At 35.7% G+C, this 26,787-nt stretch overlaps 1 protein-coding gene across 3 annotated transcripts; it reads left to right on the top strand.

Moving 5' to 3' along the window:
- Window positions 1-71: 71 nt before the first annotated feature.
- On the top strand, window positions 72-26,441 carry FBXO30 (F-box protein 30). 3 transcript variants are annotated; one of them, XM_088141767.1, is made up of 8 exons: window positions 72-205; window positions 3,976-4,075; window positions 12,802-12,844; window positions 13,130-13,221; window positions 14,962-14,994; window positions 19,428-19,482; window positions 21,010-23,077; window positions 23,791-26,441. In XM_088141767.1, exons 5-8 carry the CDS (start codon window positions 14,970-14,972, stop codon window positions 23,992-23,994), a joined length of 2,352 nt encoding a protein of 783 aa, XP_087997893.1. In that variant the 5' UTR covers window positions 72-205; window positions 3,976-4,075; window positions 12,802-12,844; window positions 13,130-13,221; window positions 14,962-14,969; the 3' UTR covers window positions 23,995-26,441. The 3 variants fall into 3 exon arrangements, with proteins under 3 accessions (XP_087997893.1, XP_087997884.1, XP_025028427.1); XM_088141758.1 differs by having other exon boundaries at window positions 19,390-19,482; XM_025172659.2 differs by lacking the exon at window positions 72-205 and adding an exon at window positions 279-690 and having other exon boundaries at window positions 19,390-19,482.
- The last annotated feature ends 346 nt before the right edge of the window (window positions 26,442-26,787 follow it).

The raw sequence follows: 26,787 nt of genomic DNA, 5'->3' as shown, positions 1-26,787 counted from the left end.
CTCTAGGACGCCCCTTTCCCCGCTGGCGTGGAACTGAGGGGTGGGGCGAGGAAGCGGCACCCGAAACGCGGTGCTGTGCGCGCGGCGTTCTCTGCCCCGCCTCTCACCGGAACGAGCCCGAGAACGTCTGGGGGAGGGGCGGCGTCGGCTCCTCGTTCCGTGCTGGGACTCGTTCACACGCAGAAGGCGGAAGACCGGCTGGGCGGTGAGTCCCGGTGCGCGAGAACCCGGCCGGCGGCGGCGGCGGCGGTTGCTCGAGCCAGCGAGAAATAAATAGCGGGGCTGCCGTTCGTGCTGTTGCCTGCGGTTGGGGACTTGCCCAGGCGAGCGGGGCCCGGGCCTGCCTAGGGCGGACGATCACGGCCTCCTGGACGAGGAGAAGTGGGGTGGCCATCCCTGATTGACAGCTTGTGCCTTTATGTAGTGGCACATAAGCAGAGTTCGGCGTCTGCTGGGCCAGTGGGGCCGTTCGCCTGGCTTCGGGCTCTGCTGTATTGGCAGGGTCCGGTTTGAAAGGATGGGCGAAGGCGCTCTGCGTCCGGCGAGGTGCCTTTCTTTCCTTGGCGGCCCCCCTGCTCTTCCTCTACCCGGGAGACAATGGCTGAGGGGTGGAGAGAGGAATAGGCCGTCTCCTTCTTCGTCCAGGGCTGATGAGTTCGCGTTGCTACATCAGTCATTAATAATGGGAAGGTGCGCAGATTCACACAACCTCGGGCACGCCCAACTCCGGCTGCTCCAAGAAAGCTCTTTTGTGCTCTGCGCCGGGACAACAGCTGCAAGTCATCGCTGGTTCTTTCTTTCCTCTTGTTCCTCCCGCTTTCCTCCAAGGCAAAGTGTTAAATTATTTTGTCGGAGGCCCTTTTTTATGGGTGTTCAAAATATATAGGAAAACAAAGTAACTGAAAGTGCAGTCCTGTTCTGTATTAGCTTCTAGATGAAAACTGCCCTGTGAGGGAAAACCTGTGTCTTAAAAAAAGGCACCCTTGCTTGTGTGTTTAACTGGAGAGAAAGTTGTTGTACCAGTCCTAATTTGTTTGTAAGGATGAACGGACAGCTGTGGAAAGGATGGTTCTCTGGATGGCCCCTTACTGAAGCACTGTAGTCTTGCATGTGCAGCAAATATTTTAAAAGATGCTGCTTTTTTCTCTGTTCAAAATAAGTGAAAGCTGGAAACAGAATATGGTCAAGAATTGCAGCTAGTTTGGAAAGCTGTTGTTTTAATTGAAGTCACAAAATAAGCACTACTGTGTTTCTCAAGTTATCAGGAAGCAGTTAACCATCTGGTTGGCATCTTAGGGAACAGTACAAAGTCTGGTAAAATTGGCATGTCAAAAACTCTAGCAGTGAAAGAATATAGTGCATTTTATGTAATATGCCTCACTCTGGATTTTAGTGAAACTGAAAGACTGAATAGCAATTCATGATCAGATATGAATGTGTCATACAATAATAATGTATTGACACTTTAGCTGAGTCATGATGGTTAACACTTCTTTGAAAATAAAATTTGGAACAGTTCTTGATCCGAATTAAAGTAGTGTAGGCTAAGGACTATTGTGTGAGCCAAGAAACTCAAAAAAAGTTAACCTTTTCATGGGAGGGGAAGACATGTAGGAACCATGTTTTATTTTTAAATAGTTCTGCTGAAATAAATGCTGTCTGCTATTTTATCTTTAAGATCTTCCATATTTTCTTCCACAATAAAGCAATTTTTCAGAAAGTTCTTCAGAAATCATAGGATGAAATAAAAAGCCCAAATCATCTTCAGGTAGAGTGTGATTCTTAGTGATTTCATGGACATGTTCATGTAATATTCTTGGAAGCAATACAGAAGTAGTTTGACATTGCTTTTTTCTGAGATTTTTTTTTTAACTTCTCCATCCGGCCTACAGCCTTGATATTCCTGATCCTGCTGCATTTCCAAGCCCAGAGGTGCTGCCACCTGCTGAGAATATATGGGGAAATGCATGATTTTTAAAAAAAATATAAAACATGAACAATACAAACTTATACATGATTTCTCAGAAATAGCCCTTGAGATCAGTAGTGCTTATTTCTAAGTAGGTTTATGTACAATTGCCTTAATTCTGATTTTAAATCTTTTTATTGTAAACTGCCCAGAGTCACTTCCTCGTGAGATGGGTGGTGTCTAAATATAAATATAAATAAATAAATAAATAAAATCACAACTGTATTTTTTTTAAAAGCTCCATTGTTTTCAAGGTTAGTTGCCATCCATATGATATAATACCTAAAAGTTTTTCTCCCGAATCTATCATTTCATGTGTGATATCATATCCAGTGTATTTTCTGCTAGGTTAGCTATGATACCGAAGAGGTATATTGGTGCCTGCTGGTTAAGTAGCTATTACCACACTGAAAAACATGTCAGTGAGTAGCTAGACATGAAACATAGAAGTGTTTGTTGTACTTTCAGATCATGGTTGATAAGAAGTAAATAATTTAGAAATACATTTCTTAAAGAATTTGCATCTCTTTGTTTCTGGAAGCTGTTTTACAAGATTTTTAGATATGTTTTTGTTTTATTTAAAAATATATTATGGTTCTGATTCAGAGAACATCTGCATACACTGACAGGTAAATTATTGTGTATAAGAAGTTCATGGATGAACAGAGCATTGACAACGCTTTTTGTTGGCTTGAAGAGGGATATGTGTCTGGAATCTATTGCTCCTAAATTAAGCATGCATCTCCTCCCCTCCCATAGAGCGTCAATGGATGCTATGTGCAGGTTTTTCTGGGCAGCATTTCTTGTGCACTCTGGTTTAGAAAACTCTCAGTGTGCAAATGTTGTAATATAACTTATAGCAATTGATATTTGAGAATATTTAATTTTGTTATAATGAAGTTATATTGTCTAATTTAAAATTCAGTATTTAATAATTTCCAGTCTCAATAGCCAGATGGATTGTTTCTGTTTGGAGCCGTAGCATCTGGATCTTTGAGTACAGAATAAACTGTCTGCAAGTCTAGTCACTGAAATGTAGGCAGTATCTATATAATTATGATATATTAGGTTTTTCAGATATTCAGGGAATAACATATTAGAGAACTTATATTTTTATAGCACTTTATCTAAATTTTCAGCATTAATTTTCAGAGAAGCAGCTTAGCCTGCACCTTTATTTAGGCGTTTTTTTAAAATGTGTCTACATTTCATTTCCCCCAGAGCTTCATATCAGAAATATTGCTTGATGGAGGTGGACTATAATATTGATTGATGTAGGTTTTTGATATTGAGCTCAAAACAGATAGTTTTTTAAAACTGATTTGTTATTAGATTAAGGAAAATTCTAGTAAAATGTACAAGTAAACCCTCAATTTAACAGACATGAATTTAGTGGATTTCAGATGGGGTTGGCAATTTTTGTTTTAGACATCACCACATTTAATGTGCAAAAACTATTGTTTCTGAAGGAGTCCAGATATTTTTGTCATTTGGATCAATTTACATAATTTAAAATTTACATATTAAATTTTGTTTTTAAACATTGATTGCTTACGATATTGATAAATTGTATATAAAAATATGTCTTCAATGTCCCTGTGATTCTGAAAGTTGCTTCTGTCAGAAAAGATTGAATCTTTTGATAATGTATATTTGGCAAAGTTTAAAGTAATGTGTAGTAGCTTTGCTATCTCAGTTCATGTATTAGATCTGAATATTTCTTTCTTACTCATGAAAGTAGTCAAAATGTTGAGGTATAAAAAAAAGATTATGCAAAGCTAAAACCCCTCAGAGTAAATATTACAGATGAGATAGGTCAATTAAAGAGAACCAGTTAACAGGTTAACAAAATGAAAGTTAAATAAGTGTTATCTTATGAATTTGTGATGAAGTGAAAGGCTGAAACTTGCCAATGGATATTCTTGACTTCATAGGATTTCATATATTTGTCTGCTGAACTGAACTCTTAAAGAGAATTCTTAATAATTTCAATGTTTTCCCCACAGAGTCTGCTGCAAATTTGGAGACACTGAGCTCAAGTGAACAAGTGCCTTACATGTGAAAGGAGGCTGTTTGCCTCAGTCTCGTGTGCTAGATTTTTTTCAGGTAGGGCTTCTTTATTTTTTTAAGTTTTGTTTCTGATATTTCTCTGTTGAAATTGAAGAAAATACAGCAGCTGGTAATGAACAAGTGGCAAATTAGTTATACTAAGGTATTAGGCAATTATATTGTTTTTAGGATAACATGGCAATCACTTCTAAATCTTAATATCTTCCTGTAATCTAGGAAGCTATTGAGCTTGTCCTTCTGAATTACAATGTAAAGGCTGAATATTTGTTAAACAGAAATCTTTCTGGTCTAGTGATACCCTGAAACACACAATTTCACTATGAAAAACAACATTGAGAATAAGATTCTTCATCCTACTGCTTAATTTAAAGGAAATCTGTGAAATCACAGGTCTCACCTATTTTCGAATGCTCTAAAAACTTTGTAAAAGAGTTTTTGTTGTTGTTGTTGTTGTTCAGTCATTAAATCGTGTCCGACTCTTCGTGACCCCATGAACCATATCGCGCCAGGCCTTCCCGTCCTTCACTGCCTCCCTGAGTTTGCTCAGTTTCATGCTCATTGCTTCAGTGATGCTATCTAACCATCTCATCCCCTGCCGTCCTCTTCTCCTTTTGCCTTCAATCTTTCCCAGCATCAGGGTCTTTTCCAAAGAGTCCTCTCTTCGCATTAGGTGACCAAAGTATCTGAGCTTTAAATAAAGAGTTTTATTCAGTCCTAATTCTTCACTAGTAGAATACAAATCATTGGCAAAAGTGATCAACCCATACTTCCTATATATCTCTTAACTTTGTTCTAGAAAGTAAGTAGAAGCACTTCTGCACAACTTAAAGTCTGTTCACATAATAGTTTATGTAGCCTTTAATTATAATATTTATACTTTTGGTGTAATATTTTGCTAATGTATTCATGTGGTGACTAAGCATTAATGCATTTTTGTGCCTGACTGTGACATGTGAACCTGGCAAGTTTCCAATCAGACCAGGATCTGAATCCTTAGATTAAAATTGGCTTCTTCAAATTGTCTTAGAAACTAACAGCCTGATTCAGATGTACTGAGACAATATAGCTAACTGTTCTTCTTCTTTTTCCATTTATGTAAGTGGAGGAACAAAATTGTAGAAATGGACAAAAGTCAAACAATTCTTGACTTAAGTCAGTTTGATCATCCAAATGCCAATTTTGGCTTAATTTGTCATTGAGTTGCCTTATGAGCTTCTGGCATTATGAAGAATTTATCAAGTTTTGGAACTGAATACAAAAAGAAGTAAATCAAATAATCGGCTGTAAATTGTTTTCTTTTATCTACTTGGAGGCTCCTACTGGTAACAGTGTGAGTTCTGAGCTGCTGTTAAAACACACTGTGGTTCAGTGTGAAGCCTAAATTAACCTGGTTAGCAGGAAGATGACAATTGATGTTTATAAAATGGATAAAATATTCTCAGAAGTGGAATTAAAATTCAACTGTCAAGTTTAAATTTGTTGCACTAAGTAACTGGATCCCAAAGAGGTAGATTGCATTTAGAGTTCTTTCTATTTCAAGTCATTATTATGATCTTTGTTGTTCATACAAACATTGGTGATTGGGTTGTTTGTTATAGTTGGAATTCTACTTGTGCTAGCAGACTTTCCAAACATGCTTTGGCAGCTGTAGTCAGCTGATTGTAGTATGTACAATAACATCAGGTGGTCTGAACCTTCTAAGAGCAGTGTACATCTCACCAGAACTGTGTGTATTTTTAGGTTTCTTGGTTGGTAACAGGCAAGCACACATACTTCAACATCTCTGATGAACTGAACCTACTTGCTGACATTGCCTAATCAGAAATGAGCAGCTGCTTTTCAAGATTTGATCATTAGTAAGACACAGTATTTCACAGGCTATTATTCTCTTGTTATGACTGGAAATTTTCATTGCAGTAAGTGAAACTTGGTCCTTGTAAGCCAGTCAGGAGAGTGGTGAGAGTGTAATAAAACACACAGTGCTGAATAACAAGTCTGCTGTTATGCACCCATTCCAGTCCCTGTATTTGCCATGTTTATTTTCTAGTTTTACTCACCAGAGAAAAACAGATAGTTTGTGCCTCAAAACAACAGTTATTTGTATGAAAAAAATATGGTTTGAATTTATTAAAAGATAATATTGTTGGCTGGAACAAATCACAGAAATGTTGATTTTATTTAGCAACCTGTAAAAGGAAAGATTTCAAAATCATGCTTGCGGATTTAGGTCCAGTTCATCTGAACTGTTTTTTAGCTTTGATAATTAAAAGCCCAGCTGTGATTTAGTCCATGATCATTCACAAATAGTGAGAAAGCAGCATGTGTTTTCTAAAATAATAATAAGCCCCCCAAATGCATTGCTAAAACTTTAAATGTTTATTTCATTTGACCCTGTAGCAGATAACAACATAACTACTAGCACTTCAAGAAACTTGTAACAAGATTGTAAAGAGCATATGCTAGAAATCCTCAAATGAAATATGTTACACATATTGGAAGGATTTAAACATTTCATTATTCTGGGCTTTTTTCCCCCTACTTTTCTTGGATATCATGGCAATAGTATTTTGGCTAACCTCATTAAGGTTGCCCTTTTGCAGATTTACTTAAAACATATTTGTTTATGTGGAATACTCTTTCAACAATATCTCTGTAAATGGAAATGTTCTCTCATTAAAGTTACACTGAAAATGTGAGGTTGGATTTATGGGCTTTAGAAACTTGAGATGAAAGAACCCTTGATATATTTCATGTACAACTTCCAGGAACTGAAGGATGGTATTGTTGCGATTTAAGACACTAGTGTTTACAAAATAGCAACAGAAGACTTATTTTATTTGCCATACTCCTCCATCTTTGTTCTTTTTGCTAGTAAATTATTTTTTTAAGAAATACAGTTTTGATTGGAAACTAATAAAGTAAGAAAAAGTGCATCAGGAAAGAAAACTCAGATCAAATGCTCATTGTGCATATTATTCATGTTGACAGAAGTGAAGGGATATTGATACATCGTGATTATCAGTAAAAGGAAAATTCTGTACCCCTGGACCTCATTATCCATGGCTTTCTTATCTGTGGTTTTACACATCTACCATTGATAATACAGACCAGAACTCATTATCTGTGATAAATAGTTTTGCCTGTCTGCAGCTTTTGGCACTCAGTTCTGATCTCCACCATTGTATACATGTGCAGAAGGGTACACATCTGGACTCTATTCCCACAATTTCCCAGTGATCTACAATGTTTTGACCTTATATTGTTGTTCTCTTCCTGCGCATTAATTATTCCATAGTGAAAATGAGCAAGTGTATAGCAGAGAACTCTGCTGAGAGAAGTGGCAAATGTTCGTGCAAAACCTTGCCTTTGAGAGAAAAGGTAAGATCCTGCAGCTGGGAAGTGCCATGGAAGATAAAGTGTTTGAATTTGACTCATTAATGGAAGACAGCATCAAGTTCAGTAGGCAGCTGGAAGTTGCTTTTCAACTCTGAAAGGACAGGTTCTGCAAAGCAAGACCTGGCAAAGCATAATTATCTGCTACTTTGATCACACCCACCACAACTAAGTCACACCCACCACAAGCATCATCAGGAAGCAACACTGACAGCTCTGAGCAGGAGGAAGTAGAGGAGTACTCCCCTCTTTCTATATTTTGATTCACTAATTTTTACAGACTATCCTTATTTCAATTTTTTCCTTATATTTTTCATGATTTTTGAGGGGGTAATTTTTTGGGCATTTTCCAGGTCTAACTCCCAATTCTCGAAGGCCTGGTGCCTCATCTGTGGTTTTACTAACCGTGGTTATATGCTGGAATGTAACTGTTATGAATAAGAAGGTCCACTTCTATATTCCAATTACGTGATAATTCAATGCTATTTATGGGACTCTAGGCTTGTGCAGTTCAGTGGGATAACAAGGTTGTCATATTTGACTGTAAAAGCTAATTTAATGCTAAGATGATGAGGAATTAAATAGTAAATCATGAAAGGTAAAGTACTAACAAAGCTCTGCATTCTTTGCCGGTATCTGGTGTTCTAATGCATATTACTGAACACCCAGTTGATACAGTGTTCTATGGAAGTGTGCAACATCACATCAACATTAGTTACAATGTCATAATCTAACTTTTGAGTGGGGTGCCAATGTACAAGAAAAGGATATATGGGGGAAAGGCATATTCTTTATCAGATCTACTATTTCCCCATTCTGTTTTTTATTTATTTATCAAATGTGCAGCTGCTGCAATTGCCAAGAAATTAACCTCGTCCTCTGATCTTCATGTAGCACTGTAGACATGTTTACTAATACGCATCTGGAAACCTATTGGAGAAAAGTGCTTGGGAAGGGAAGGCTCGTTTTTAGGAGAGGGATATAACTGGTTTCCTTTCATTTACTTTCTGCTCTAAACTGCCCTATCATCTTTAATTGGACTTTTGTTACCAGTTCTTGAATGCAAGTGTTTATCAAGTGCTGATATATTTTATAACGTTAATTAGAATATGGGGTTTCATTATTCTTTATTTGATTTATATCCCACTTTCCTATTCAAATACTCTCAAGTTGTTAACATTGTTAAAATAAAGAGTAGAAAATAGAAAATGAAAAAATAAAAATAAAAATAATGTAAAGTTAATAATTAAAAACTTGACAAAAATATATTTTTCAATAGTTCTTCTGAAGGCAGAGATAGTCAGGAGCCAAATACAATTCCTGAGGGGCATGCATTTCATAGCTTGGGACTGACATAGGATTTAATTTTATACTGTCTTTCTTTCTCGAGTAACCAGAGCAAATTACACATGAAATAGGGGTGGGGGGAGGGGAAAATAGACTTAAATAAAAACAGGACAGTAACACCAACAATTATTAACAAAAAATAACAATTAAAAAGAATGTCTATTTTAAAAATCATACATCAGCAAAATAGCAACAGGTAGGCACTATTTGTCCTATACATTTCTAGGTGAACAGTTTCAGTTGTTCCTTGGAAAAGGATAGTGAACTTCTCTTGGATGAGAATTCTGTAACTGGGATGCTCGCACTGGGGAGGCTGTACTTCTGGCCTCTGCACTATGAGCCAAACCAGTCAGTGGGATCAGAAGCAGAGCTTTTCAAACCTGATCTGAATACATCAGTCTTATGGTGTTATTTGAGGCATATCTGATCGTAAGCCACCTAGGGCTTTATAGACTAACGTTAAACAACTTAAATTAGGTCTGGTGGCTCAAGGACAACCAGTGCAGTGTTTACAGAAAGAGTGCTTTATGGTCCCATATAGCTACCCCACATAACAAATAGGCAACTTTGCGACTTCCGGGGAAGCAATGGTAGGCTGAAGGCAGCTCTGTGAGAACAGAGCCAACAGCTGTGGCAGAAAGAGGAGCCGGTGAATGGATTGGCTCCTCAGAACCCCTTTTCAGATTAAGGAGAGGACTAGGATTGCCCACAAGTTTGCTCCATATAGAGGCTCACCCATGAAGAGACTGCAAAATAGCTGTCTTCAGTGGGCTTGAGAGCTCTGGGAGCTGGGGGAAAATCATCCTGCCTAAGCTGTGGCTTGGTGCCTTCAAACGGACACTTCCAAAAAGCAAAAGAGGGACTAGAATGTTGAATTTTGGAAAGTTAAGGGGCCAGATGGACTTGGAAGAATATTTCCTGAGGGTTGTTTAAAATTTTATAAAAGTATATATGAAGATTTTGAAATTAACTGTAAGAAATTCTCCTGTAAGAAAGTTTCACTGATTGGAAAATAAACATACAATAAGAGGGGACTTTGAAGGTTGACTAGACGAAACCAGAGAGAACCAAGGATTACAATTAAAGGAGAACAGATCTATTAATACAATGGAGCAATATTATCTGACTATAGAAAAAATTAAGGCTGTCTGGGAACAGTGTACTCAGAAATTATTTTCAATATTTTCTGCTACTACAAAAATGGATCTAACAGAGGCTACAGAAGAGAAACAGATTTTACTGGACAAAATAGAGACTGAGCCTGACTTGAATGTGGATTTGAAAATGGATTTTTTAAAAATGCTATACTACAAGAATTATATGGAAAAGGATGATGTGGGTTTGGAAACAGATTTAAAAATGATAGATTATAAGAGTGATATGGAAAAAGATGCCACAATTGATTTACAGATGAAACTGGCTGATGTTTTAAGAACTAAAGGGGATATACAAATAATAAATCAGAAGAGTGACTTGGATAGCCTCCTTATCTTGGTTTTACAAAAGGGACATGTTGAACTATTGAAGGTGTTCCTGAGATGAGACAAAGAGAAAATTATAAGAAATTAACTTGTGGGATATTACTTAACAGGATTAAAGATCAAGCTTTTAAAAAGTAAACAAAAGAATTATAAAGTGAATTTATTTGATCAGGGTTAAAATGTATATGTGTGGTTTTTGGTAGCTATTAATGGAATTTCTTCTTGGCCAGGACTGAATGACGAGACCTTGAAGATTTGTTTATAAATAGGGAGAGATTTCTTTTGCTTTGTTCCTCAGAGAAAGTGATAAGTTGGAATACAAAATGGGTTGATTTGATTAAGGTTAAAATATATATGTTATTTCTGACTAAAATTGCTGAATAGGACTGAATGATGATTTTTTGCAATTTGTTTATTGATAAGAGATGAGATATGAGAAGAAGAGTTTTTTTATCATTGAAATACAAGAGAATGGGGTTAAGTTACTGAAGTTGTTTATACTTGTCTGGAGGGAGGGGGAGTCAATGTTTATATTTCTCCTTATTTTTTTTAATTTTTTCTTTTTTCTGTCTTTGCACTTTTCTTTTTCTTTACTTCACTTTTATATTTCTCTTAGTTTGTATTAGTCTTTTATCTTTGAATTTGTAAACTTTAATAAAATTATTACAACCCCCCCCCCAAAATAGTCACCTTTGTTCTGGACCAAACACAGCTGCTAGATAGTCTTCAGGGATTGCCCCGCATGGAATGGATTGCAGTAATCCAATAGAAGCATTGTTAGGGCATGGATTGCTGAAACTTGTCTGTTTTGGTCCAGACAAGGCTGTATCTGATGTACCAGCTAAGATATCAGTACTTTCAGAAGGAATGATGTCTGGTCAACTACAGGCTAATTCCCCAAGTTTAAGCTGCATCTTTCTGCTGCATCTCTGTGTTATCTGACTTTGGCTTTAGTTTGTTGGTGCTTATTCATCCACCACAGTCTTAGGTAGCTGTACAGTCTCCCCTGATTCAGTTCAAAAGAAGAAATAGAGCTACGCTGATGACATTGAAATCTTCAGATAAACATCCCCCAGAACTTCATGTAGATAGTGAATGGGGGGCGGGGGAGAACCCAGTTGTGAAGCCCCATAAGTAAAATGTCATCAGACCAAACAGCTATCTCCCAGCACTACTGTTTGGAATGGAGCCACTGTACTGAAAACTCCCAATTTCCAATTCACTGAACTGCTTTAGCAATACCACATGGTTATTGGCTCTGTATGCTGCTTGCTGAGAGTTTCAGAAGATTCAATAATATTTCTTTCTCATGGTCATCATTCAAGGCAACCAAGGTTCTGTGCTATATGCAGGTCTGAAATCAAACTGAAATAATTTATGTAGTTGGTTTCTTCCTACCATGCTTTTAATTGGACAGCACTTTCCCCAAGAAAGGAATATTTGTAATATTTGCAACTGGCCATTTGTTGCCCAAAATATCAAAGTCCAGAGAAATACTGCCTGTTACACTGCAGTGGGCATAACTCTTTCTTATAAAGGGTTACTGACTTTCCATGGACCCACCCAGACTGTCTATGCTGGTTTTTAGAGTCTAGAATACAGGTAGTTGGCCTAACTCCCAGAGGTGTCTTATATACTTCTAGTCAAAATAACTGAAACAGATTCCATGCATTCTGATCAAATGGTACCCTCCCAAGTCAATAATATCCACAAGAACTGTGTCTAAAAGCTGATGTAAGTGACTTCATTCTCAAAACACATTGCAAAGATATCACAATACACCACTGAGTAATCAAATAAGACTTCCTCATGGCTGGTCTTGGGCAGGTCAGATACCCCCCGCCCCGCCAAGCCCTGCAATGATGGTGGAAAAGTGAGCCTTTTTCTACCACCTACACCAGTACTATATGATACTGTAGGTTTGATTGTGCACTCTGGTCTATGTCTGATTTAATTCACTGCAAGATGTGCAGCATTTGTGCTCTATCAGCTAACAGTTTGTATCAGTGCACCAGGTTGTACTGATCAGGGCCTCAACTGAATGTCTAACCATTGAGACTGGAAAATCCCTCATAGCATTTAGGAATTCCTTAGATTCTGTTGGTCTCTGGGTCTCTATCCATGCTGAGAAGGTCAGCCATTGCCAGCTCAAATCTTGCCAGCTTATTGCCAGTCTGTTCTACTCCCAGAAAACAGATTGAGTATGCCCAGCAATATGTGTTAAAGAAGAGAATGGATCATCTGTGAATAAATTTGCAGCTGTTTATAAGGTGGGTTTCTGTTGCATGGACAGACAAATCTGACTTGGGTATAGCCCATATATCTTTTATTGTTTAGACTTATCCCTAGTTTATCAAGAGAAAATTGCCTTGTAAACAGATGGTTTCTTTTGTTTTCAAGTTCAAATTAGTATTCAGATTATTGTGGCTGTGCAATTTTTTTTTTCCTGATCAACACAGTGTATTTTAATTCAAAGAATGAAACTGTATTAAAAAAAGAGGTGACATTTTACTAACTTTAATTAACTTGTTTTTGTTGCAGGAGGAAAAAACCTCGACAACTGAAAATCTAGTCTGGCAATAAGGTAATACAGCAAGGGGATTAGAAACATGTGGAGAGGAAGAAAGTAGGAGAGAAGCATTTGCATTAAGTGGGGGAGGAATTTCATTAAAAAGGTTACTGTCTTAGGTGACAGCTTTAGTCATATTTGTTTTGTTTCACTTGATTGCAGTTAAATTAAGAGAGAAAAGGAATTGTTTCATGTCTTTACAATTTAAGAAATTAAGAGGAAAACAATTTTTTCATCTTCTGACATTCCAGACATTTGCTTTATGGTTTTACTTCAGTATATGATTCTGTATCTTTGTAGTGTTTTAGCTGTGTCGCCATCTAAATATAATAGGAATGGAGGCTATACAAAAAGTTCCACTGCTGTATTAATTATTGGAAGGTTGTAATCTGGTAAGTTGATTGTTTCTTTTTCTTTTTGTGCCTTCAAGTCAGTGTGGACTCCTGGCGACTGCCAGGACTGGTTCCTGCACTTTTCTTGGCAAGATTTCAGAAGTGGTTTGCCTCTTTCCTAGGGCTGAGAGAGAGTGACTGGCCCAAGGTCACCCAGCTGGCTTTGTGCCTAAGGTGGGACTAGAACTCAGTCTCCCAGTTTCTAGCCTGTTATGTTAACCACTATACCAAAGTGGCTCTCAAGTCAAGTCAATTTTCTACTGTAAGAATATTTAACAGATATGAAATCCACAGGTATACCTGATTTGGCAAAAGTATTTGTGAGAAAGATATTGGAATGGTACTTGAATACAAACTGAATGTGAGTCAGCACTACAATTGGAAAAGAGGCAAATGTTCTTTCAGACTGCATCAACAGAAGTTTCCAAATCATGAGAACTGTCCACAATGAATGGCAGCATTTAACCATCTTTAGCAAATCCAGGAAGAGCCAAGCAGAGTGCTTGGATGGGACATTACCAGGAAATCCCCAGGACAAAAGAGTAGACTGGGACATTATAAAATATCCCAGAAAAAGGTCAAGGCCAGGTGCTTCTGTATTGTTGCCAAGAAACAACTTGGAAATGCCCATATAATTGCCAGGATTATACTTGACTTAAGGAAAACTATCCTTTTAGCTTATTTTCCATTGACTGAACTCTACCTCAAGTGTTAGGTTCAATTCTCGGCATGATATTTTAAAAAGGATTCAGACAGACTGGAACACATTCAGAAAATGCCAGTGAGGATGATCATGAAATTTGAAAACACAAGGACCTATGCAGTAAGAGCGAAGGAATAAGTAATGTCAAAAAAGTGTTTTGGGGGGGGGGAGAGATGAAATTGCATTATTTGGGTATCTGAAATGGATTGAATGTACAAGAGGGCAGGTTAAGGTTGAGGTTGAATATATTTAAATAATTGAATCAGTTACCCAGAGATGTGATCAGTTCCTCTTCACTGGATGTGTTGAAAGGCTGGAGAGCCATCTGTTATAGATGCTTTAATTTTGATTCTTGCACAAAGAAGTAGACTGGACAGTGGCCTAAATGGATTATTCAAACACTTTGATTCTATGAATATCCAAACCCAGATGTATTGAAATAGAGTGAAGCATTTCTAATAGTTGGACTATTTTGATATAAAGTTTCAACATTTTCAACATTGTGAGAAAAAGAATTCAGTATTTCAAGGGGAAAAAAAATTACGTTAGCATAAATTACAGCTGCCAAATCCTAATATGAAGTATTAAATTATCAGACAAAAGGAGGTGTTTATTATTCCCTGAAAGCTTTGGTGCGGATTCAAAACAAAGTGATAAGTGCAACTTGGTCATTTAGGAGATTTTTTACCTCTCTTTTTTTTTAAATACAGAAATTGTTGAATAATAGCTTCCATAGATTAGATTATCTATGTAATAGCAATTAGTGCATAAAATTAGTTGATGCTTATTCATATGTTTCAAAAGTTTAGTATTTAGGCTACTCCTATTGGTTAAAAGAATTCAGTTGGTATACTTCATTTTTTTTTTTTTTGCAATGGACTGTTTATGAGTAAGATATGGGTCTTAAGTTTCATTGATATGTGAATTATGAATCAGCATGAACTGAGGCTCTGTAACAAATTTCAGTAATATGTAGGAGTCTTCTAGAAATGTACCTTCCATTGACTGTTAACTGTTGACTGTTTTTTCTCTTTCAGGATTTCTCATGACTTTTCAGAGAACAGATTCATGTATGTATACATATTTATGCAGCATTTGGTTTCTGTGGAAAATATAATACTTAAATATGAAAAAAAATCCTTGGAATATTGTATTATGGGATTTATAAAAACCATGTGTATTGTTATATTAGGCTTTTATGCAGGATGCCAGAAAGCAATGTCCAATTCTTGGTAGTTTAATTCATATTTAACAACAGTGTTCAATGTGTGTTCAAACTTCCTCCCCATAAAGTATACATTTCTTTTCACCGGAAAGTGTTGGGTTATTTCTGAATCTGCAGTTATGATGTTTCTTGAAACCAGCTATGATTTATGTCATTTAAGCAAGAATTCCAAACCATAGTTTATAATTATGGCTTACCCTTACTCTCCAAATGTGAATTGTCTTGCTTAAGTTAGAGTTGCTGCAGTATAGGAAGCATGGGCAGTAGCATCTAAGCCCAAAACATATCATACAACAAACCAATAATAATTCAGCTTCTTTTGATTTATCATAATCTTAAGATATTATTTGGTTCTTTACATTTTTTATTTGCACTAGTTACTTAGTTATTTAGGTGTTAATCAGTTTTTAATTAAAAATTAGCTTCATTAGGGAATTTCCAACACATGCAATGGGAATATTCTCCTCCCATTCTAACCTTTTTGCTTTTGAATCTGGATCACTACATATTTCTAGTATGTAGCATATTGGACTTTGATGGAAAAAGACATAAAGTTCATTGGACAGACTTAAGTGAGCCACTTATTATATAAACATTGAATCACACTTTCCAGTGCTGACAATAATTCAGTATTGGAATTTTAGATGCTGCTGATGCATCTGGACCCCACTGTAAAATTGAATTTTGTTTAAACAAATAAACAATGGAAGATTATTACTAAAATAGTTTTTAAAATAAACAGTGGAAAATTATTGATAAACTAGATATTATTTGCAAGAACTCTGAAAGAGTTGGAATACCCTACATAAACAAATTAGTGAGTCTTAAAGTATATTAAATTAAAGATGAGAATAATTTAACAGAAGATTTTCTTTCATGTTTACTAGACATTCCAAAGAATATTTAAAAATGGTTATCAACCTCACTATGTTGGAGGTGGGTGAAGAGTCATAAGTTAAATATTAGTCTGTTCAATCTAATATCCATAAATTTATAAATGGTTAGATTTTAATGACATGTTTAAAAGCTGGGGTGGATGTTTTTCTACATGTAATGTTTTTATTTCCTTTTTTCTTGGCGGGGGGGTTCTTTCCTTTTTTTTTCTTTGTATGTTAAAGCATTTGTTTAAAAAATCATAGTGTAATCTCAAAATAAAATAGCTCCATGTATGTAGATCTAAGCAAGAAGGGAAGGGAGGAGATACTAACGTGGTAATAATTCAAACAGAATTTTATCCAACTATTGTTGCTATTCGTGATCACATATTCAGCCTGTCTGCATTTGTACGTGAAACCATATAGCATAGCAGCATAAATAATAGCTTTCCAAATGGGATTTATAAATGTTAAGGAGTGGATGCAGCTCCATAATCACAGTTTCCATCTGGTACCATTATTATAGGGATTTTTCAAAGAATATCTCATGTCCCCCTAGATCTCACCATGAGATTTCACCATTTCAGTGGCTTAATTAAAGCTTAATTCTTTATGACTTTTCCCTGGTGTTGCAAACATTCCTACCTGAAATTGGTATTGTACAATATATGCAGTGCGTATACTCCTAATGTGATAAATTTTTGTTGGTGGGCCTTGCCCTTGATATTTAAATTTTTACTTATTTTGAGGTGCTTAACATGAAAATGCCCCCTTTTCACTTTAGGAAGTAGTGTAGGACAGATTCAAGTCATTAAAGTGATTTGTCTCTAGTGCCTTTATAGAAACATATTGCACCAGGTGCTTCTCATTGCAAAACTTGACAAATTGTTTCTTTTCTGATGAGGCTATTCAAATCTTTGGATGCTAATGCTGTAGGAAGAGAGCCACGTTAGTCTATGGGGGCCAAAAAATCAGAAGGAGTCTAGTAGTGCCTATTCTAGTAACAAATTTTATTAAAAGGCATAAACTTTTGTGAGCTGCAGCTGATTTCATCAGATGCAGGTGCATGAAAGCTATGCCTTTTAATAAAATTGTTAGTTTGAAAAGGTGCTACCAGACTCCTTTTTGAATAATAGGCATTTATTTGTTAATTGGAAACTAGAGGGAGCTAAAAAAACATTTTGTACTTCAACATTTTGTCTGTATTCTAGATTTTGTTGTATAATCAGGAAGCTTAAACTGATTTATCAGTAAGTTTATTTTAGTACAGGTAGTCTCCAGTTTCAGAATGAGTTCCATTCCCAAGGTCTATCCTTAAGTTGGATTTGTATGTAAGCCGGAACAGTATTATTGGATAATACTGTATAAGTAATATTGTGTAATACACTTGAACGAATGTGTATTTAACTTGAATCATTGTGCATTTAACTTGAATTTTGCTACAGTAGGCTCTGTTCTTAACTACAGGTCGTCCATAAACTGGGCACTTAACCCAGGGACTACCTGTATTTATTTTATTTTAGAAATATAAAAGGCTCCCCAACTCTACAACAACTCTGAGCAGAGTATATCATTGAATTATATGACAGTTGAAAACTACAACTGTTCTTTTCTACTTGCATGACCACAAAGGCCTTCTTATATGTAAATAAATCCAACACTTTTGGTAAGGGACTAAACTTTTAAACATACTCTTCTAATGCTTTTCTATCTCAAAGTAATTAAGTCAGTAGTCCATACGACTTTTTAAACTGTCAATCCCTTATTGTGGTTTTGGTAGGAACAAGAAACTAGAAATAGGATGAAAAATTGCTAAGCAAATCGTAAATAAGAAAATATAAGGAGAAAATACTGTTTTAGAGTTGCCTGCTTTTGGTGTCTATGGTAAAGAAATGATAGCATTTACACAACCCTAAGTTAGGATTTTTAAATGATGGTTTGTTTAATTGAACTAGTGGCCTTATTCAAACATAATGTGAAGCCGTAATATGAAGGTTCACATATCCTGCTGTGCCACAAAACAAACAACTTTGTCCCTTAGCATCATGACTCAGGCCAGCGTGTAGGAGAATTTACTGGAGTTGCTAAAATTTTAAACTGTTCACAGCTCAGAGACACAATGTTCACCAGCCATTGTTCTGGGCAAGCTTCCATTATTCTAGTCCCACGGGATGATTATTTATAAATCTGCTTGGCTCTTAAATACTAACTGGCTAAATCAGGTTAGATATAGCGGAAGATTTAACACTGATATCTTGTCATGTAAAGGACATTGATAACATAGAACTAAGTCAAAGACCTGTTTGCTAAGACTTAGCAAAAGGGGTGATTTGCCTACTCTGAATCTTAAATATTTGCATGACTCTTTAATTTCAGAATTCTGGAGGCCAATTTTTTTCAACTATGGGTATTTTATTGTGATCTCAATATAATTGCATCGTATCGTTGTCATATGGCATCAGTTTTTAGGGTTTGGAGGAACAGTTCTGAGAGAAAATAAATGTGTTAAGTCCTGCATTTATTCTTCATGGTTTGGAATAAAGGCTCCAAATCATGTCACAGGTGTTGCTGCTGCTGCTGCTGTTGTTTTAATATTTTGTCATTAAAATCCAATGGCAATGATCTGAGGGCTGCATGTGGCATGAGCCACCAGTTGCCAACTTCTTTTATTTTCTTGAAAACTTAGTTTGCTGTAACTGCATCATTTTCAATAATGTTATTAATTTTCTTAAAAGTATAAATGATAGTAAAAAATCCCAAACTGTTCACATCAGACAAAATGAAATATAAAAATGCAAACAAATTAACAGTCTAACATGAATACAAAGAGAAAGCCAAAAAAGTAGTTTGGTGTATATTTCTACAAAATGCCTATAATAATTACATCTATATAAAAATAATTCAAACTCAATTTTTAAACAAAAAGTTAAATGTTTACCACATAGAATCACATTGTTCAGTTTATCCCTTTGATCACTAAAGAGCCGCCGCGACGGCTTAGTTAAGCCATCCTTTAGAATCTGATACACAAGTGTCCTTTCAGGAATATATAATCACTTTTTTTTTTTTTTGCAATTGTCCAGGTGCAGTATATCCAGAACTCTTCATTATATGGACAAGTTCCAAATTTGGGGAATATAATTTAGCAACACAGTAATATCTTTTAAACTTAACTTTTTTCCTGAACCAGATTCACTGTGGTAATAATATCCAATCCATACAGAACTATCATTCCACATGATCAAAGCATATATACTAGTATACCTTTGAACTATAACTATAACATGTGTAAGTAAATACAGAACAAAGAAAATGTATATGTTTGAAGTTAGTTGGTGATTGATCAAAATCTCTTTTGGCAATAGGTACCACAGGAAAAATAACTTTATCGTTATGTTCACAGCGTCAGCAGGGGTTGGTCTTTCTCCTGTGCCAACTTTGAGCTCATCTGAAGAAAAGTAAGTTCAGAAATGTATTAATTTGATTTTGAGATAAGATTGGCCTCCAGGTTGGTGATTACTTTGAAATTAGATATGATAATACAATGTACATTTAAAAATAAAAACAACATGCAATTTTCTGTAGGACTATTTAAAGAAAATTTGACGGTACTTACAATTATGTTGTAGGCTGTATTCTGCTTCTGTGCTGTGATTGATTTTATAGATGATTGTATTTAACCTAAAGAGAACCAGTTTGGTGTAGTAATTAATGGGGTAGTGGTTGAAGGCACCAGATTAAAAACCAGGAGACAGTGAGTTCTAGTCCTGCCTTAGGAATGAAGCCAGCTGGGTAACTTGAGGCCAGTCACTCTGTCAGCCCTAGGAAGAAGGCAGTGACAAACCTCTTCCAAAAATCTTGCCAAGAAAACTGCATGGGCTTCTTCAGATAATTGCCAGGAGTCAGCACTGACTCAAAGGCCCCAAAAAACAAAACAGACCTGAAATGTTTAATGTATTAATGTATTATTCAGTAGTATTACATCTATGTTGAATCCTGAGTAAGTTATAAGCCCAATAGATCTCTGTAGTTTACCATAGCACATGAAAAATTTCCACAATGTGATTCTACATAGCTATAAAGTTTTTATATTTATATAGCAATTTATATTGCTATAAATTGGAAGACGTCTGAATAGCAGCTTTTTCGCCTAAGATAATTTATTGCTCAATTCATCAGATCTATAGAGTGGCTAAACTGATGTAGGATTTAAATTGGAGTGAGGCTGGGGAAGGGAAACGAAAACAGGTTGGTTATGTGGATGCAAGTTACATATGAAACAGATTAAAAGTATCTTATCAATTGAAAGTTGTAATTTTTGTTAGAAACTCATTATGTTTGTTGAAACCTTTTGAGATTGCCTGAAACTTTATGTATTTTTTAATGTTTTTAAAAATATTTTTAAAATATTTTTTATGTTCATCCCTTGCTCAAAGGCAGAACCTAAGTCTCATTTTTCCAAAATAGTCAGTTTGAGGTCTGCTATAGTGTCCTGGGAGGTTTCTTGCTACCATAGCTCTTGTCCTACAATGCTATAAATTGCTAAATATAAGTTTTCCAACTTAATATGTATAAAGAAATGAGCAATTAAGTGTATAGTAAAAACTATTAATTTTGACAATTTAAAGGACCTTCTCTATTGTGAGCTCCAACATGCTTACTTTCCCAGATGAGTACATCTGGCACCAAAATTGTACTCTGTCTTTCCTTCCTTTTGGCCTTACTGTTTTATTATTTCATTTATTGTTGTTTTCATTGTATTGCATAATTTAATTTTCTGCATACAGTCCTAAATTTCCTTTGGGGGGGGAATAAAAGTGTGGTTTTTAATTTTTAAAATAAGAAGATGTATTCAGAATTTTCTTCTTCTAATTTTGAACATGTTAGCTGTTCTTTTATTTCCTTACAGAAGTATTTTGTTCCAACTGTGCTATTAACTTAAAGCCTTGATATCTTCTCTGGTTTGTCTTGTTTTCTGTACCTAGAACTGAATTTGCCATCATGGAAGAACTTCAGCATTTACATTGTGTGAACTGTATTAGTCGACGTTGTATGATCAGATCAGAAGCTGGCGTTTCCTGTGACTTAATTGGTTGCCCTATGGTTTGTGGAGCAGTATTTCATTTATGTAAAGCTGAAGAGCATCGTCTTTTATGTCCACTTGAAAGAGTGCCTTGTCTCAACAGTGGCTTTGGCTGTCCATTTACTATAACCCGAAACAAAATTGCTGAACATCTAGAAACTTGTCCTGCAAGTGTTGTATGCTGCACTATGGAATGGAATAGATGGCCAGTCAGTTATGCAGATCGAAAATCTTATGAGAATCTAAGTAAAGATGTTGATGAAATTGAACAGTTAGATATGGCTCTTGCCCTTCAAGATCAGCGAATGCTTCTTGAATCTCTCAAAGTTGCAACTATGACATCAAAAACTCCTGACCCAGTGTTAAAACCCAGAGAACAATCTTCTGTTGCAACTGCCTCAGATGCTACAGTTTCAAATGGATTATTACCTGTAGATGAAGAGTCATTTGGTGCACTTTATCAAGCCACTGTGGAAACAACCAAAAGCTTAGCTACAGCTCTAGATATTCTAAACACTGCTACCAGCATGTTAAGTTCAAAACTCAGTATCTTACCATGTAAAACAAATGCAGATTTTCATGTAAAAGAACAAATTTGTCATGGCAGCATGCAAGCCGTGGTAGAGCATGACTCTCTAGAGGACAATAGCATGGGAGCAGTTGGTGGTATTAAGTTGGATGTTTTGAATCAAAATGGACAATTAGAGCAAAATGGGTCAAGTGACATTTGTTATGATACTACAAAACACTACAAACTGAATATGAGCCTTGACAATACCTCTCTATGTAATGGCTTTCATCTAGATGATACAAGCCCAGAGAAACTGCAACTGAAGGAAGAACTAAATATATGTAATTCCAGCCAGTTTAATGTAGCAAATAGTATTTACAGTGCATCTCCCTGTGATAAAGCACCAAGTGTTTGCAACTCAGTTCCTGTAGCAGCACAAGTTGAAGATGAAATACCTCTGTACGGTTTGTCTAATGGCACCGTTAATCCTATATATATGTCACATGACTATAATGAAGAGCTATTAGAGAGAGAAATAGAGCAAGAAAAACTCAGAAATATTGATGTCTTTTCTTTAATTCCTCACCATACCTACAAATACCTAGCAAATTACTGCTTATCTGCATCAAAGGAAGACAAAGCAGTAGATACATCAGACTTGGAAATAACAGAGGATCCCATGGGGCTTCAGGGAATAGACTTAATCACAGCGGCATTATTGTTTTGTCTTGGAGACTCTCCTGGTGGTAGGGGAATATCAGATAGTCGTATTATTGATGGATACCATGTTGATTTTGGGACTCAGACCTTTTCTCTCCCTTCTGCAATTCTGGCCACAAATACAATGGTAGGGGAAATTGCTTCAGCATCTGCGTGCGATCACGCAAATCCACAGCTCTCAAATCCAAGCCCTTTTCAGACTCTTGGGCTAGACTTGGTACTAGAATGTGTTGCTAGATACCAAACAAAGCGTTCAATGTTTACATTTGTTTGTGGACAGTTGTTTAGACGAAATGAATTTTCCTCACATTTTAAGAATGTACATGGTGATATTCATGCTGGCCTAAATGGCTGGATGGAGCAGCGATGTCCTTTGGCTTATTATGGATGTACATATTCTCAACGCCGATTCTGTCCTTCAACACAAGGAGCAAAGATTATTCATGATCGGCATCTTCGGTCCTTTGGGGTTCAGCCTTCTATATCTACTGTGTTGTCAGAACCTGATAAGAGATGCTGCTTAGGGCTGCATAGTGACAATCTGAGTAATCTTCCTTTTGAGGTTCTACAACACATTGCAGGTTTTCTAGATGGCTTTAGTCTATGTCAGCTTTCACAAGTGTCACGGCTAATGAGAGATGTATGCGGAAGCTTACTTCAGGCACGTGGAATGGTCATCCTGTTGTGGGAAAAGAGGATATATCCTGATGGAAGTTTTTCGTGGCAAATAAAGGAAAAGGTTTGTATATTTAATTGTACATTGTGAGAACCTGCTTTACCTCTGGAAGGAAGAATTGGAATTGTCTTTGTATAAAGATTGAGTCCTCCCAACACTCCTCTCTCAGGTGCCATGTGTGAGGCAGGTGTCTAGAATATGGGAGCAGTAAAATAGAAACAACTTGGAGAACAGTATAACTATATAAGATACAATTCATATAATAATAAATATAAGAAAGAATTAAACTTTTTGCGATGGGTATACAAGTATCTGCCCTGAAATATTCACTAGCTGTTATCCCTATCCAGATTTTCAGTACCAGATAAGCTAATTATGGCTAAGTTAATCAAAAGAATAAAAGCAAGCAAAATGCATGCCTTAAAAAAGGGAAAACCCTGGAATCAAATGGAAATTTGAAAAGACAGGTCAATTTGTCTTCTAATATGTCTGAATCATTTTCTGAATGAATACACGTAAGTGTATTTCATCACATTTCTATATCAGTTTGCAGTTTTTTTTAAAAATGCTCATACTAAAATTTGTAGCATGTTTTTGTTCATTATCATTCATAGGAAAAGGTGTTTGCAGTAAACCATATAGACTGAAGATTCCTTTAAAAAATCTATTCTGTGGTGCGCTTAACATTTGTGCTGTTAAATGCCAGTTCTACATGACTTGCACGTGAGTGAGACCTAATAAATATATCCTGATGCTAAGAGAAATTTATTTTTTAGGTATGGCGATTCAGCACAGCTTTTTGTACTGTAAATGAATGGAAATTTGCTGACATTGTAAGCATGGCTGATCATTTGAAGAAATGCAGTTACAATGCTATAGAGAAACGCGAGGAAGCTGTGCCACTGCCGTGTATGTGTGTCACAAGAGAACTAACAAAAGAAGGACGGTCGTTGCGTTCAGTCTTGAAGCCTGTACTTTAAAGATGAAGAATAATTCTAATTGCACACTCAAGCACCTGAAGTAACCTCTGTATGATAATTTGTGACACTTTATTAATTTACTAAATATGATTTCTGGATAAATTTGTCATTATGTACATAATGTTTTGAAGTGGCATTTATTTTTTTATAATACGGTCTGGTTAGAATGAACGAAAATTGCCTTAAAAATGGAACTTGCTGGTCAGGGGAGTTCTGTATGACTTTTTATCATTTGTAGTTTCTTCTTTTGGGGTTTCCCTGACTAACTGCATCCATTTCTTTTTATCAAGTTCAAGATACATATTCAGGCAAGAAGTCTTCTTTGTATAATTTTGTCTCTTTGCAAATTTGGATGTAACATTGAACGCTTGTCAAAATTTAACAGCATACGTTTTGATCAGTCTTCTCATTCTATGGATTGCTGTGTTCATATAAGCTGATTCAGTGCTATTTAATGTAACTTCTAGTTAAGATTAGAAAGTGTGATTTTAGTATTAATGCAAATGAATAGGCGCATAATCCACAAGTATTTGAAGTTAGGATCAAAACTTCTAATTTAATGCAGCAAAATCCCATCAAGTGAAGCCTGAGATAGAGCAGTTTTCTTCTAATAGTACCCTCTCTTAATATTCAACACAAATTGCTACTATCAGCAGTTTAGTGGAACAAAATTCGATTTTATTTCAGACTTTAAGGTATGCCTAGGGTAGAATTTTGGATTAATACATTTTCTTCCCTTTTTCATTGTTTGGTATTAATAAAAGGTAATCTTGAAAAAAATCATATTGTTTGCTGTAATTAGCTATACAGGATTCGTAATGTTTAGATTAATAATTTAACAAAGGGCTTAAGTTTTATGGTGTTAAGATGCATTCTATTATGTTAACAAGTCTGTGATGTACTGTGTGGTTTCAAGGCCATTTTACAGAGTTTAGGACTCATTCTGAGCACACTTTAAATTCCATTGGAATTTCTGTCCTAGCAAATGTGTTTAGGGTAGCGATATTGATATGCCATCTTTGTAAGATGAGAACTAATTCATTGCATAAAGTGTATCATAAATGTTTCTTTCATAACTCCATATTTTCCATAGTCTTCCATAATGAGGAAATTTTGTTGAATGTTTTCTCTATTTACAAAATGCCTTTACTTTAGTCTAATTCAGAAGCTTTAATACTTGATACAGCTAGTTTATTGAGCTTGGTGCCACAAATTTAAGAAACCAAGTTTATTTAAAAATAATACAATGTTTCCATTTTAAGGAAGAAAGTATTGGGAAGATAGCTATATATTTGTAATATGTTAATTAAATCATTTAAATATACTTGATCAAGACTATGTTGGCATATAAATTTAATCTGGAAAATAATTGTCTTTATCATTAAGCGGTTCTATTAAGAAAAAAGCTAAGCCTCATTCTCTAGTGCCATATAGCTAGATCATTAAGGAATATGTTTTATATAGCCGTTTTCTATAAAGCCTGGAACTTGGGATCAGTTAACTATTCTCACAAAGCTGCCTTTCCCTTTGAGGAGGATAGGAGAAGACGTTTCCTGCAATTCAGTGGAATCTTCAGCTACAAAAACACTAATTATACTAGTTTAAAAAAGAATGAAGGGGACAGCATTATCATATTAGTTTTGATCATATATTGGATTTCTCATAGAGGTTATACCTACAGCCAGGAAACTTGACCCTAACACGTACAGAGATTTCTTTTGCAATCTCTGGGTGTGTATGCCTGTCTTCAGAAAAAGAATTATCAGCCTGAAACAACCAAGAATATTCATTCCACAGGTTTTACAAGCTGTTTATGCATATATTGTTACCCATCAAACATTTTACCAATACATAATCCATTCTATTTTTTCCTCAAGAACAGATGGGCAAAATATACCTCAGCCCTTAAGTGAGGAGTATGCTGTAATTGTAAAGGCTTCATACAGTACTAGAGAAACCTCTGGCTCCTAACGAAGTGTGGATTAACCTGTAACGAATGCTTGGTTTATTTTTTCACATTAAGCATTTTGAACAGTTCATTCTCAATACTACTTGCATTTCTGCCTTCAAGTTCCAATACTGTTTCTTGTTTTAATCCTGAATTATTAAAACATTATTGCTGTGAAGAATATTTTAATATATTCTTGCAAAGAGGAATACATTTATAAGATATCAGTATTTTATACTGCTGTGCAGTTTTCCAAAGTAGTAGTTAGTTTGTCAGTACTTGAATTCCTCTACGATAGTATACTTTCCATATTAAACTGAAACTGAAACCTCCTCTAGTTTGTTCCATTTGAATTGCCTTTACAGTACTTCACATACACAGCTGTTTTGTTTTTGTTTTTTCTCTCTCTTACTGGCACTCCATTACCTTGTTTTAATGTTCACTTAATGCTGTTTTTTGCAATGTTTAGCATAACTGTAATAAAACCACTTGACATTTCTTTGTTTAGTACCTGATCTTTATTTATAATCTGGGAAATCCCTTTTTCCTGAGTAAATCTCCTCCCTTAAATAGTTAAGGTGAAACAACAGCACTATCAAATAGGATTTTATTGCTGGACTGAGCATTTCTCATAGCTTAGTGTGTCATTAACTGAAAATGTAAATTTAATTAAAATTTATGAAGAAAACTTGTACTTTGAAAGCATTTGTTGCTAAATACAGTTGCAAGAAAAAGTATGTGAACCTTTTGGAATTTCATGGTGTTCTGCATTAATCTGTCATAAAATGTGATCTGACCATCATCTAAGTCAAGAGTATTGACAAATATAATGTGCCTAAAGTAAT

The sequence above is a fragment of the Python bivittatus genome, unplaced genomic scaffold (assembly GCF_059951505.1).
Source record: "Python bivittatus isolate LINGU-HERP-01145 unplaced genomic scaffold, Pbiv_v1 ctg000020_np1212, whole genome shotgun sequence".
NCBI lineage: Eukaryota > Metazoa > Chordata > Lepidosauria > Squamata > Pythonidae > Python > Python bivittatus.
Note: the sequence above shows the minus strand (reverse complement) of the source record. Positions and strands in the feature narration are given on the sequence as shown.

What these genes read in the sequence shown, in the direction of transcription:
- FBXO30 (XM_088141758.1), top strand. An exon ending in TTGAGCTCATCTGAAGAAAA is followed by an intron (nt 19,483 to 21,009) that starts GTAAGTTCAGAA and finishes TTCTGTACCTAG; the next exon opens with AACTGAATTTGCCATCATGG. An exon ending in CGTGGCAAATAAAGGAAAAG is followed by an intron (nt 23,078 to 23,790) that starts GTTTGTATATTT and finishes TTTATTTTTTAG; the next exon opens with GTATGGCGATTCAGCACAGC.